The 14,860-nt window shown below is 42.8% G+C and overlaps 1 protein-coding gene across 1 annotated transcript in view; it reads left to right on the forward strand.

The window, feature by feature from the left end:
- CLSPN (claspin) overlaps nt 1–12,947 on the forward strand; it is a 39,429-nt gene extending 26,482 nt beyond the window's left edge. Inside the window, exons 15-25 of the mRNA XM_044425309.1 lie at nt 776–1,002; nt 2,723–2,834; nt 3,317–3,398; nt 6,976–7,100; nt 7,688–7,852; nt 7,977–8,098; nt 9,075–9,205; nt 9,472–9,562; nt 9,991–10,073; nt 10,592–10,753; nt 11,689–12,947. Coding sequence (XP_044281244.1) covers nt 776–1,002; nt 2,723–2,834; nt 3,317–3,398; nt 6,976–7,100; nt 7,688–7,852; nt 7,977–8,098; nt 9,075–9,205; nt 9,472–9,562; nt 9,991–10,073; nt 10,592–10,753; nt 11,689–11,799 — 1,411 coding nt within the window. The 3' untranslated portion in view covers nt 11,800–12,947. The remainder of the gene's footprint in view (nt 1–775; nt 1,003–2,722; nt 2,835–3,316; nt 3,399–6,975; nt 7,101–7,687; nt 7,853–7,976; nt 8,099–9,074; nt 9,206–9,471; nt 9,563–9,990; nt 10,074–10,591; nt 10,754–11,688) is intronic.
- The last annotated feature ends 1,913 nt before the right edge of the window (nt 12,948–14,860 follow it).

Consider the following 14,860-nt stretch of genomic DNA (forward strand, 5'->3'; position numbering starts at 1 on the left):
GTCACCCTGTGAGCTCCATGGCCAAGTGGGTTTAGAAACCAGATCCCCCAAGTGCCCTGTCCAGCATTCTAATCATTGCACCACACCTCTGTAGATGATTTATTGATCTTAAGTTCAGTTAAACAAGGCAGTCTGTGCTCACAAGCTTAGAATTGATAGGACATGATGCAGCAGAAAAGGAACATGCAGTGAGAACTGACCTCTCTGGAGGACTGACGGAGTGGCTCTCTCCCTCAACTGCTGCCAACTGAATGCTGAGGGGCAGAGGAGTCCTTTCCATGCTACTACTGTCAGGCATCCAACAAGGTCTCCCTTTCTCAAGGCTACCAGGTAAGCTTGGTTCTGCCTCCTGATCATGGGTTTGCCACCGTTATTTCAAATCCTCTCCCAAAGCCTATCATTAAAAATTTTGCTTGGCCCGTTAGTTCTCTACGCCCTACTACCAGGTCAAGGCCTCTGTAGCTGCAATGCCTGCAGCTATATTTATTTCTTATTTACTTTCTTCTCTACCTCCCCCTTACTTCTCTTTCCATGCTGTGCACAATGATGGCAGAATTAAATTTAAGTTAAATAAATGAGAATGATCTAAAGTAGACACGGCCAGAGTAAGTGCTAAAGTAGAATGGCAGTGGCATTTATCCTATGTTTGCGTGCAGTCTTGCAGGAAGCTGTTCGCCTGTCTATCCTGAAGATCTGTGTTTTATGCTGTGCTGCTTGTCAGACCATCTCTGGCAATAAACCTTTTATCAAAGCTGGTCATGACATTTGCTTTTAGGTTTTTGAATGTCGGCCATCCCCGGAGCAAATATCAGGCATCCAAGGGTCGCCTGCTATTGGCCAGCATGGACGAGAATGCAATGGATGCCAATATGGATGAACTGCTAGATCTGTGTTCAGGCCAGTTTGCTTCTCAGGATAAACGCCCTCCTGACACTTACAGTGGCAAGAAGCCAAACATGGAGGAGCTGCTTGGCCTTTGCTCTGGAAAGTTTGCATCTCAGGGTGAGTCCTGAAGCTTACTCTTGATGGCAAGAGAGACCTAGGTTTGGGTATGTGAATGGGAGTTGTGCCTTGCATCACCAGTAGACTTAGTGGTAAATTCCACGTCTAGAATATGTTGTTTAAAATCAAAATGCTTGCAGGCAGAACAAGGGAAAAGAAGCTAGTAGGTACCTAATTCTAATAAGTAAGTTTTTAAATAGCTATTTCTATCATTTTAACCCTGCCTTTCCATTTACACAATGCCCACCACAGCTTATAGCATAGTCAACATATAATAATAAAACAGTAGATTAAAACAGATGAAAAAGCAATTTCATTAAAATGATTTGTATAAACAAAAAACTTAAACAGGTTTAATATTTCACAGAGGGAGATGTTTTCATGCTTATCTGATGGTATAAAATATGATATTGCCAAAAGTGTATGGCACAATCAGTCATGAAATACTGTTTAGTCCTGGTCATCACACCTAAAAAGAGTATTGTAGAGTAGACAAAGGTACAGGAGAGGGCTACGAACATGTTCAAGGGGCTGGAACAGCTCCCCAGTGAGGAAATGTAATGTCTGGGACTTTTTAGTCTTACAATAGTCAGCTTTTTATTAACTAATGAGAGACATGTACAAAATTATTATGATATGGAGAAAGTGGATGGGGAGAAGTCTCCCTTCTTTCTTCAAAATGCTAGAATCCAGGATCATCCTATGACATTGATGAGTCAGGACAGGTTAGGATTAGATAGACTGTTGGTTTGATTCAGCAGAGCTCTTCTTATTGAGGGGGGTCAAGAAATGGCTCCCTAGGAAGGAAGTTACACAGCACAATCACAGCTTTAGAGAAGGCGGTCCTCACCCACATTTCAACTAAGTATAGTTCAACTCTTGGTGGAATATGAAGGAAAGCTGCTTAAGGAGATCGTAACGACTGAGCAGACGTATGGTGGGAGGATGCGGTCCCTCACATTTCCTAGTCTTTGAATGAACATAAGTACACGCTGACTTGCGTTCAGAAACAAACGCAGCTGTATAAGGAATTTGCATGTTCCTATTAACATTCTGGCTGCAACATTCTAGACCAGCTGAAGTTTGCAAACACTGCTCAGTCTTGAGCCCATTGTAGGAATCAAGTTGTGACGTTACTAAGGCATGGGTCATCATGGGCTAGATCTAGTTTTGGTTTGTGTGTTGTTATACCCAATTGACTATGATAACTGCAGCTCCAACAATTATCCAGTAATCCTGGTTGATAACTAGAATTGCCTCATGGACCAGTTTGATTCTGGTCCTGATTGACTGGGTTGCCCCCATGTTTCACCTGTCTGCTTAGTTTTGCACAGCTTTAATCACAGGGGAAGGAGGAATTGGTTTCCAATGGTGTTGTATAAGTGTAAAGTCTAATTGGCAAGGCTGTGTTTAGTCTTGGGTAAAAGGATGGAGGTAAAAGCGGTTAATGGGCCAGGATGGTGTTACCAGTTGTACTTTTTCAACTGGTTCAGCTGAAAAAGGTGCTAACTTTGCAGCTTTCCCACATTCAAATTTGAATCTCTCTCCCTCTTTGCTAAATTAGCATGAATTGCTGCCAAAGTTGTTATTGTTGCTGCCCCACTATTGTTATCATGTCACTTCAAGTATTGGAGAGACAAGAATGTTCTACCTGGGACAGGCTGTATTCTGCCCATAGGGGTCTACTTGAGTGATCTTTACATTCTGGCTGCTTTCTCAGATTCTCCCATTCAAGCGTCTTCAGCAGTCTCCAAACTGGAAAAAGAGTGCAGCCCTGAAGATCCAATGGCTGAGGCACTAGCTCTTTGTTCTGGCTCCTTTCCGTCTGACAGGTGAGACACTCAGGCACTGGAGGTGTGCATAATTCCCAGTTCTTTGCTTTAGCAAAGGAGAGTACATACAGAGTTGTTCCTCCCATTGGGGTTATACGAGGATGACTGCTTATGTGTCCACGTTGCAGGCTTCAGGTTCTAAACTGAGCTGACTACCTTTTATCAGGCTAGACTTCATTACATCCGACTATCAAAGCTCTTTGGGTAAAATGAATTCTTTGTCTGCCTTGCCTTATTCCTCTTTCCACCAAGGTGAATTCCAGGTTAGCTATGGCTACACAAAAAACTGTTGAGTACTGTGGCATCTTAGAGAGAGACCATCCTGATAAACATGTCTGCCTCTAAGGTGCTCTGGCATGACTTGTCTTGTTGATCATGTTCTGCCATGGCTAATTCAATGAGACATCCTGTTCATGCAGTTATAGCCCAGGTGTTAAGTAAGAATGTTTTTGTCTTCACCTTAAAAGTTCTCTTTCTTGCAGGGAAGTGGAAGATGAAGAGGAGGAAGAGCTCGGAGACTTCCAGCTCTTGACGGATGATCATGCCTTTGATAGTGAAGATGATGTGAGTTCCAAGCATAATTACAGTTTCTCCGGAATCAAACACCCAGCATGCATATCAACCAAAGCCTTGCATCCCAAAACTTGACCGAGTGTATCAATGCTTTTTTGAACTAGTCAGTTCAAGTTCTTCTATACTGGTCAGGTCTGGGGAATGTCAGAAGCTAATTGGTAAAATTTTTGCATTGCCCAGGGTAAAACGACATTGCAAAAAAACTCTCTTCTGCAGAGTGAATATCAAACACGTTCACATTGCCTCTTATTTTACATAATTTATTATGCTTTTCCTAGTCATGGGGAGTGATATATGGGACACTGAAACCCTGCCCCTAAATACTTGATCTTGTTCATCTGCCAATTCCCACACTCCCTACCTTCTTTCAGCAGATTTCTGTGTTCTTCCATACCTGTTTTTGCAACCAGCCCAAGAAACTTGTTTCTTTTTTCTCTTTAAATGATACCTCTCATGAAGCTGTATTTTGCACATATTCTGTAGGTTTTCTAGGCTCACAAGCAATCTTAATGTAGACATAGTTCTTCTAGATGTTAGGGACACAAAAGCTTGACCAAAGGCCAATTTAGTCCAGGCTCCTGTTTATACTGCCTGATACCTGCGTTGGTGTCTGGGAAGCTGATAGCTGATGTGTAACTTCCTGGTGTTTTTCTATAGAGAAGTGCCCTGTCCATGAGACTGCAAAGTGTTCTTTGTAGATGGATGCATCCCTTTTGACATTTCCACATTTTGTTGTGTTACAATGTGAATTTCAAATGGCGTTAAGTGGCTAAGCATCTAATTGCCTAAGTATTCCTCCACTCTGTTGAGACATGACTAAAATAAGCTGTGCTGTAACCCACTGCCTCCAGAAGTCGCCCAGTGGAAGTATGACAGTTGAATCGAGGCCGCCTGTGTACAATTCCAATGCTGCACAATTTCAGATTCGGAACAGCTGTTTGTGGAAAGCTCCAGATTTTGTTGAAGGACACATCTAAACAAATAGCCGCTTGATCTTATGATACTATCAAAATAGCACCGGGATCAAGTTGTACAGAAACACCAATCAAGGTTTGGTTATTAATTATTAAAAATTCCAAACTTACAGTATCCCCCAAAGCACCATTAAAACCTTTATTACAAAATGGAAATAATATAGCTCAACCATGACTCTGCCTAGAGAAGGCCATCAACCCAGACTCAGTGACCAAGTAAGCAGGACATGAATCAAATAAGCAATTAAGAGGACAGTGGTAAGCCTGAAGAACTGGAGAGGTCTGTAGCTGAGAAGGGAAAAACTGTCATTGGGACAACTATCATCCAGCCACTCCACAAAGCTGGACTTTGTGGATGAGTGGCAAGAGGAAAGCCATCGCTGAAGCTTACAAAAAGGCATGGGGGAGACACAGAACAAGTCTAGAAAAGGATTATCTGGTCAAACTTTCAAAAGCATATGAAAGCTAAAAATACAATTAAATCAATTACATAGAAACATAGAAAACAGAGCGAGTCAGAAGGGGCCTCCCAGGCCATCTAGTCTGACCTCCGGCACCAGCCGGCTCAAAACTAAATAGTACATAGCTTAAAAGCACTACAAAATATAAATGGTAACATTAACCTAGGGCAAGCTCCCAGGGTATTCCCAAATGCCTGCTGGAAGAAAAAGTCTGTTTACAGAGCCATAGCAAGGAAGGTACCAACCTGGTCTCCTTAGGAAGGGTATTCCTAGCAGCCACCAAGAAGGCCTTTTCCGTGTTCCATCAAGCATGCCTGTGAGGGTGGTGGGACCAAGGGATAGCCTGGACCCAAGTTGTAGAGGTCTTTAGGTCACCATCACCAGCGCTTTGAAACAGATTGGGAGCCGATGAAGCTCTTTCAGCAGGGGAGTTGTACGCTCCCTGGAGCCAGCCCCAGTCAGCAGTTTGGCAGCAGCTCCCTGAAACAGATGATGTTCCTGAGGGAGCCCCACATAGAGCACATTTGTCACCACGAGCAATGACAGCTCAAGGAACAGGTGCTGCTGGCACACTAGCTTTAACTGCAAAGGCACCCAGGCATTCAGACTCAGTATTGAATCCAGAAGTACACCCACGCTGCAGACACGTGGCCCCAGGGGAGTGTAACTGCATCTAGCACAAGCTGAATCACCATTCCCTGGTCCACTTCCTGACAGACCAGGAACACCTCTGTCTTGTCTGGCTTCAGTTTGTTTGCCCTCATCTAGTCCACTGTGGCCGAAAGACACTGATTTATTTATTTATTTATTATTTATTAAAACATTTTTATGCCGCCCCATTCGCCGAAGCCTCGGGGCGGCTTACAACATAGATAAAACAAGTTAAAATCCATATAAAATAATCTTAATTAAAACTCACATTATAAAATAAGCCGCCCTGTCCAGATAAAATTCAATTGTATTTAGCATTTAAAATGTTGCTTAAATAAAAAGGTCTTAGCCTGGCGCCGAAAAACAAATAACGACGGCGCCAGGCGGACCTCTCTGGGACTGGTGCAAGATAGAAAGGAGAAATATAGTTGGATACTTGTGACACCAAACCCCCAAACTCTGGACAACTTCTCCAGTAGTTTCATGTATATGTTACATAGCACAAATACCAGTGCAGAACCCTGAGAGAACTCTATAGGTCAGTGGCCGCGGAGTTGAACAGGCATTCCCCAGGGCCACCTTCTGAATCTGTCCCTCCAAGAAATAATGGAGCCGCTATAAGACACTTCCTCCAGTTCCCGTCCAGCAAGACAGCCAAGAAGGATACCTTGGTCACAGGTATCAAAAACCACTGAGACAACATGAGCAGAAACAACATGCACGCTCCCCGTGTCTAGTTCCTGGCATAGGTCATTCACCAAGGTAACCGAAGCTGTTTCGGTCCCATAACCATGTCTGAAAACAGACCGAAATGTATCTAGATATTTGGTTTCATCCGGGAATCCCTGGAGTTGGGAGGCTCCCACACACTCTGATGCCTTGTCCCAAAGTGGAATCTTAGACCGATAGTTGCCCATTACAGGGCAATTTGAAAGAAAAACCTGTTTCAATCTGCAAGGGATCTGGGACTGGGGTGGAGGTTGACTTGCCAGCAGGACAATTGCTGTAATTGCTGCCAACAGTGCTGCTGTCAGGTATCGACCCAGGGTTGTGAATACTTATACAATCAGCAGGTGCCTTCACAGTGCTGAGTAGTTTGTGTAAATCAAGTGATAGCAATGCCAGTTAAATCCATCTCTGTTCCAGGTTGTAACACAACAAAATGTGGAAATGTCAGAGTTGGTGGGGGATGAATACTTTTACAAGGCACTGTAGCCATCAGGACAGGTAGTCACTGGCAGCCTGGCTCTCCTCCATGAGAGAATGAGAGCCCAGTCTCCTCTTGAAACTTATCAGATTCCTCATCTCTGGTATAAGAACATTATATTAGCAGTGCTCTTTTTACTCTTTCCCTAGTTGTGTCCAGTAAGGCATTTTCTATTTGCAGAAAATTTTACTTAACTAAAAGCACACTGAAGAGAAATAAAGGGTACAATAAGATACTGTGGGAATTTCTGAATTCAAAATTTAACAAATTGTCAGGATAAAGAGAGCAAAGAGGAGGAGGAGGAAGAGAATGAGCTTGAGGAAGAAGAGAGTGAAGATGAATTGGAAGTTGACGATGAAGAAGAAGTGCTAAGACAAAGAGAAGGACGGAAGAGGAAACTGTATGTAAATCATGGTCGCATTTACTGGCAAAGAGCCTGCTATTGAGCTCTAAGCTGTGTTAATTCAGTAACTGGAGCTAACTAAAACAAGACAGAAAGGGTCAGCTTGGATGCTGGTGGCAGAAAAAGTATTTCCAGAAGCCATCTTGGGAATTCTATTAAAATTTATGCTGTGAGAGTTGGTGTTTCAACCAAAGGATCATAGCTTATGATGTTTGTGAATTCATTTGCATGTTTGGCATAATATTGGCATAAAATCCTCAATATGTGGAGATATAGTTGGGTACCTTTGTGCACAGGATTCCCCATATTGTGGCATATCTGTGGAAGACTTTCCCTCCTCCGCAACAGTGTAGTTCAGTGATTTAATCATGTGCTGTTCCTGTAGGAGGCCCCAGGCGAGGCTCCAGCAGAAAGACAGTCTCTGCTTGTACTCTGGAGCACTAGCTGTGAGTTTTCCTGCCAGCCACTTGCTGGCATTTCTGGGCAGGATGAATCCTTAGTTTGCTATAGTGAGCAGTAGCTCCTCAACTTCATTAGAATTCAACCTGTAACCCTTCCCCCCACCCCATTCCTGTGAATCTCAGCAAGCTGCAGGAATTCATGGAAGAGGAGGCTGAGCTATCAGGAAGTGATGTGGGAAGTGAGGATGAGTATGATGGCGAGGAACTTGATGAGTATGAAGAAGAAATTCTTGATGAGGTCCTCCCTACTGATGTGGAGCTCCAAGATCAAGTCAACAAAATACACAGGTCAGTGGCTACAGATCCAGTACCATGTGCACTTAACGGTTGCAGCTGTGCTTTCTTGGAAGTGCCCCTCACTGCTGAATGATGATCCGTTTAAGCTCCCTTTCCTTACATGGTTTCTCTTTAGGAAGGTGATGCTGGATGATGACAAGCGGCAGCTGCGCTTGTATCAGGAGAGATACCTTGCCGACGGAGACCTGCACAGTGATGGCCCTGGGCGAATGAGGAGGTTCAGATGGAAGAACATAGGTATCACACTGGTGTGATAGAGCAGGCCTAGTCGCTGATGACCCACCAGTCTGAATGCTGTCCATTGGCCATGTATAACTTTGGTGCAGCTTGGTAATACGCTTAAGGAGGTTTGATAAAGTTTTCGAGCAGAGTTCATGTTGGACTCATCTCCCATCATCCCTGACCATTAGCTGTGCTAGGTAAAGCTAATGGAAATTGGAGTCCAGCAACATTGGGAATGCCACAGGGTCTCTCCCAGCCCAGGCTTCTTGGGCCACCAAGCTTGTCTGTCAGTTTTTGGCTTAGTGGGTCATAAATTGGACAGTCCTGTGTGTGTGTGTGGGGTGGGCTTTTCTCTCTAACATCTTGAGAGTATTTGTGTCTAATTCCCATGCTTAGGAGGGTGGTTCCTAAGCAAGCTGCAGGATTAGCGGATGACCTTGCTTTAACTGGGAAGGAAACAAAGTTGCTGATCAAAGCCTGTGGAACCACTGTTTTGGTCACTAATTAAACGGGACTAAAAACAGAAATCTAGCATGTAAGATGAGCCACTGTGATGTTAAAGGTGTTCATCTTTTGGTGCTCTCCTTGCAAATTTATTGGGAATGAGTATCAGGGAATGAAATGGTATAATATATTATACTGATGTAACTTTGTGTAGGGGGATATTTGGCAGAATGCTAGGCCAAATGGCCTTTGATTTGCCTAAAGGTAGTTGACTTGGGTTTATGGACCTTCTTCCTTTTACATGTGTAGCTCTGCTGCTTGTGAACTGTATGTAGGGCTCGCCAGAATTATTACAACAGACCTACTGTCTCTTCCCTCCTGCTCCCATCACAATTCCACTGCTCATATGCAGTTTGCACACTGGTCCAGATGCTCATGGGTTCTGCCCATGTCATGCTGTTTTTCTGTCATTAAGAGTTTTGCTTTAAATGGAGCATTTCTGACTGCAGTGGTGGGAACTCATTATTCTTTCTGTCTTTGCTCTTAGATGATGCTTCTCAGCTGGATCTTTTTCACAAAGATGCTGACAATGAGGGTGAGAATGAAGATCATCTTGATGAGACGGAAGCCAAGTGGAGGAAGGAACGGTTTGAACGGGAGCAGTGGCTCCGGGAACAGGTAACCAGTTTAGCCTTTCCCATTTTCATTGTCTCCAGATGGCATGGCCATCTAGTGTGTGAAATGCATACTCTGAAATGCATATCATTTGTCAGAGAAGGATTGGCTGCAGTACTTTGCAGAATGCTGTACACTGTGCAGCCAATGTGGGTTTGCTGCTGCATACTAAATGGAATGTCCCTAATCGAATATATTATTTTAAAAAGCATGACATCGAGTAGTAAATGTGACCTGCCTGAACTAATGGAAGTTCTGCTTATTCACAGTCGGAAAAGGGGGATGAAGAAGATGTTGATGAAGACAGTCAGTTCATGAAACTGGCAAAGAAAGTCACTGTTAAGTCTCTACAGAAGAAAGGTACATCTTTTATTTCTGGAACGTAATGGGTGCTAGTAGAATGTTCTGTTAGGGTGGGGTAATGATGGGTTAAAATACAGAGCTGATGTATCTCCAATCTGTCATCAAACCTGCAGTGATGAATTTAAAATGTTTTGAACCCTGGTGATATTTTTATTTTTACTTTTGCTCAGAACAAATAGGCTATGAGTGCCTTGCAGTATATAACTTATAAACGAATTCAAATTGGTGCTTGCTCCCAAAGTCTGATTTATCAAGTTCTACTTTGGCTGGTCCTGTTAGTGACAGTCATTTTAAGACCTTGCTGTCTCCGCATAGTACAAGCTGTAGGAGGAGGGGAATTGCCAGATAACCCATAATAAATGCTGCAATGTTTTTGCATCCCCCTCCAAGTCTTTCTGATCTTTCTCTTTCTTTTGTTGTCTTAGCAACCCCCTCAATACTTGACCAGGAAACTAAATCTCTACCCAGAAATCCATTTGAAACTTTCCAGCCTGCTAGCAACCCACAGGTTAGTAGCTTTATAGTATTAAGCCTAAAGATGGAAGGTGCAACTATATAGAGTATTTGGAAAAGTTGTGCTGGGCCTCATCATTTGAGTCATGGAGGTCAAATCTCACAACAAGGGCTAGTGTGGATTACCACATTGTCTTCGAACAAGTGCGGGAGTGTAGGTTTGCATAGAGCTCTCCAGCTCAACCCTGCCTTCCCTGCTTATAGAATTCAAAGGAGGAGCCTACAAAAAGTTGCTGCCAGGAAGAATTGAGAGTGCTGGACTAGATGGGCCAGTTGTTGCAATCTGTGTTAAAAGGCAGCTCTATGTTACCCTGACATGTCTCCACTACAGCTCACACATGCATATTCCTCAGACTTAGAAACTGAGATATTGAGTGGTTTGCAGTTGCTATTCCTGATGTATTTTCCCAGCTTGACTGGCTGCTGTTATGAAGGCCTAAAGAATGTTCAGCATGCTCATTCATGTTGCTGAACATTATGCCACTGGATTCCCTTCTCTCTTCCTTTTTACAGCTGAGAAATGGATCGCTACTGAACAGGCCCAAGGCAGTCCTGCAGAAACTGGCAGCCATGTCAGACCTCAACCCAAATGCTCCCAGGAATTCAAGAAATTTTGTCTTCCAAACTCTCTCACCCATTAAAAATGAAGAGAAGAAAGAGATGTCCGGACCCCAGGTAGAGATTTGATTCATTTGAGTTCAGTCATTTATTCAGGCTATATTTAAATATTAATTTCACATTAAGCCCTGAGGATTGCTTTCAGTCTGAATAGTTGACTCTGGCCTAGGGTGACCATGAGACTGCTCTTTCTGTCCTTCTGTAACATGGCTGCGGCAAGCCTGTTTGGAGATGGCCTGCATGAGGGATGCCTAGGGGTGGGTTAACTGTAGCGGGGCTCCTGCATGCTATTTGGGAACTGGAAAAATGGGACAGGCTAGTTACATAGTCAGGAGTGTGAAGAGGAAGAAAGAGCTGGAGAAGAAACTAAAATGAGGAACTGAAATAACCCAGTGTACAGCATTATCACTATGAAAACATTAAGATAGGTTTGGTGTCAGATCCTGCTTATAATGATCAGTTGCAGGGGACAAGCAATTGGTGGTGATTACCTCACTTGTAGGTTTCTCCGTACACCTGTTATGATGGCTCCCCCGGATCTTTTTGCCAATTCACTAAGGCAATTCTTTTCCCCTACCTGTCAGCAACTACCCAGCCATTTTTGCACATTATGAAGATGCTCCCTGACTGTGGGTGTGTTGTTTGCTTGAGGTCCAGTCCCAGTGATGTAGATTGCTCAAGCCAGTTTGGCACATCACTTTCTCATAATCTAAAAGGCTTGTTACTTTCCTGTAGTTTGTGGGTAAAATACCTTTTCTATTGCACCAAGTTTGAGTTGTGCAATGCCAATGCGGAGAGATGGCTGCCTGTGGCACAGAAAAGTAGTCTCTGTGTAACCTAGGCAGGGGTGCTTTTGCGAAGGGAGAGCATTCTGGCTCTTGGCAGTGTCACACGATGGGGGGGGCGGTATATCTGAGCAGACGATCAGCAAAATTCTCATGGGCTAGAAACATGTAGTATGATGTTGGCTAATGGCTCTTGCCATCTTCTAGGTCAAGAAAAGAGCTCCCATTACTGCTGCCGTACCTTCTCCCAAACGACCACGGCTTGATGGCACTTCAACTCAGGAAACTCGGAGTATATTCCAGTACTTGGAGAGATAAGATGCCAGTGGGTTGTATCAGATACTGCCATGCCTGTTCTTGATCTGGCTTCTTTCCATATACCGACATCAAAAAGCAAGGAACTAACATGTGTGTCTCTTGTCTGGGGCTATCCAGTGCCAAATGGAAAATGACCACTTGAAATATTGTATGCCAGGAGTTTATACCTTCACCTGAATCCTTGAGTGCAAATATAAGAACAGAGGAGTGGGTACACTTTGCCTATCGCATGCAGCTCTAGCTTGAGCATTAGTTGAAGCAGCCTTTCCTTACAATGGTGTGCTCCATCAGTCTATGTTGGACTCCTGAGAAAGGCTTTGGGTTGAAGAGGACAGACAAAGGCCTGTGATTCCATGCTGTTTTATTTTTATTTTTAACCACTGCGAGGGCTGGATGTTTCTTCTTACGCCAGCTGTGGAAGCTGCCTTGATATTCTGGCTTATTTTTAAATCAAGGTGTTGTTTTAACTTTTCTAAGCACAATTTTGTATTGCAGAACAGGTGGTGTGCTTTTCCTTCCATTCTTTCCCACACCTTTTCATGCTCAGGTATTCTTTTTTATTTTTAAAACAAGCAAATACATTTTTGTCAAGAAAGAAAATGGGGGGATGAAGTGGTTCTTTTCTAGCAATTGCATCTGTCCCTTTCAGTCCTCCTCAAGTTTATTTGAACACTTTGAAGCTTTTAAAATGAACAATAGAGGTTTGGAGAAAAAGGATCTTGCTTACGTTTGCATTCTATTTTGAGGGCAGTATTTGAAATATGGAAGGTGAATGGAATTATGTGATATGCTTCTGGCTATATTTTAAAAGTGTTACACTGAAGACATTTGTAGCAACATCCTGCCCTGTTCTTAACCTGCTCTAAATTTATTCTTGCAAGGTCTCAAGACAGTAATCCTAGATTGTAAATTTATTCTGTGAGGCTGTACATGCACATGTGTGTGTATTGTGTACATAAGTAAATAAAGAATGTACTCTGTAAGTAGGCTTTCATAATAAACAGTTTTTATTAATTTTTTGTAGAAGCTGGAATAGATTATGTCCAAAGGAAAACAATATAGTTTGTGGAATCCACATTCTTTGGATTGTGCTTATAGATGTGTCTGTCAAGATAGTGAGCGCTGTTTCTTCTTTGAACTTGACTTTCTGCTAAGAACTTGTGCATATAAATATAACTTTATATATTTTTATTTTACTGTTTAATTTATTTAAAGCTTTTCTATCCCGTCCTTACAGAAAGTCTCAGGATTTTAGATTCCACCTGCACTCCAAGGCAGGATAAATGGAGGTCCCAGGCATTTTTATATCCAGATACAGATCAGATGTAGCCTCAGTCTTGCCCTATTGCTGAGTTTTGCAAAATGTTACTGGTAGGGGTAAAAGTAACTTTGACCCTCTGCTGGTGACTGAGATTTAATTTTATGGCACCTTACTATATCTGAACAACAACAAAAACCTGAGCTCCTCATTGTGCCCTGGGACTTAAAATTTAAATTCTTAATAGTTGGAGTATAAAGGTAATAGAGGATAGACAGGAACAAATGCATTCACACATATGTTTTAGTTAAGGATAAGAACTAAATGGTTAAGTCAGAATCTTCACACTACAAGTGGATTTTGAGAAAGGAGTTGAAGAATGAGAGGTGTCGCCATCATCAGGTTCTCATTTCATTCTCCTGAGATGCTTCTTTCAGTGATTTGAAGATGGCATTCTAATACTTCAGTAACTTAGGTTTTGTTTTGTCTAATCTGTACCAATCTTGGAAGCACATTTGTTCAGGTACCCTATAAAGTTTGCTTTTATTTTATTTTATTCTAGTTTTTATATATTACTGAATGGGATGATTTCTTGAACTGGTCTATCCAGGCCCCAAGGTGCTTGATGATAGTTCAGGTAAAAACAAGTGCATAATAGCACCATTAGAACAAAAGCTAACAGTACATATACAATTTCCCACACTCAAAGGAGTTCCTGCCTATTTCTCCCCACTCCATTATCTTTTGAGCCACTGGAGGGAGTACTTCAAAAACAAAAGCTATTTGGTCAGGTCCGGGGAATGAGAATTAAAGTAGATGATGTAAACCATTAAAAAAAGAACAGTTGTCTGTTTTATTAACAGAAAACATCGGTTACTGAACATTTCCAAGCAGTTGCCCAGACCTGTGTGTTCAAAGCCTTACAACTATTTTCCTTGGTTCAAAAGAAAGTTAGAAAGCTCTTGGTGCATCCTACTTTACAAGGGTGATCTCTTGCTGTTACTGGTCTTGCAAACCCCCATCCTCCTCTGGCCACAGAGAAAAAACAAACACCACTGCATTTTATTTTGCAGTAGCTCTGAACATATAGAGAATCCCCTCTCAGGATCGCCGCAGCCTGTGCCTGTTCAACCTCAGGGCTTCCTTCTAGGGCAGATGGCAGCGTTCTCCACACAAGCTTGTACTATGACACCTCTTGTTTGAAAATGAAGCGTATTTCCTCACATGCAGTAAGATAAATCAGCCTCAACTAGAATTATGGAAAGGGCACTCCAGATTCCAGTATCTCCTGCTGCATGTAGGAGGAGGAATTCACAGGTAAGACATGGTTTTCTCCTGTCTTTACTTGTAGCCAAAGAAAGGCTGCAGCTTTTTCTACGCCATAGAGCTTCAATGGAAAAAGGTATGCAATCAAGGGGTACTGGTGTGTGACATACCAGTCACTATTCTGGTCTATGCTATATTTGATTAATATGAAACTCATCTAAGATTTACATTAATGGGTGACGTAGCCCTGCCAAAATGCTTTCCAGAGTAGCCAGATTTTCTTTATTGTGGAGGACTGCTTAGGGTTAGACTGGCATGAACTTTAAACAAGATTTGGTTTGGATTCTTCTTTGGCAGTTCCCCTTCATGGTCTCCGTGCATCCCACATACGGGCTCTGGGCCTGTTAGAGATTCTCTAGCTTGGGTTTTTGGTGGGAGCCCCACCCCCTTCCCTGAATGCCATAATCCCACCATTTTCTCCAGCTCATTTTCAACTGCTGCCTGGGATACTCTGGATTCACTTACTCCCTAGCTCTC

The sequence above is a fragment of the Varanus komodoensis genome, unplaced genomic scaffold, assembly GCF_004798865.1.
Source record: "Varanus komodoensis strain SLA01 unplaced genomic scaffold, ASM479886v1 scaffold15, whole genome shotgun sequence".
Taxonomy (NCBI): domain Eukaryota; kingdom Metazoa; phylum Chordata; class Lepidosauria; order Squamata; family Varanidae; genus Varanus; species Varanus komodoensis.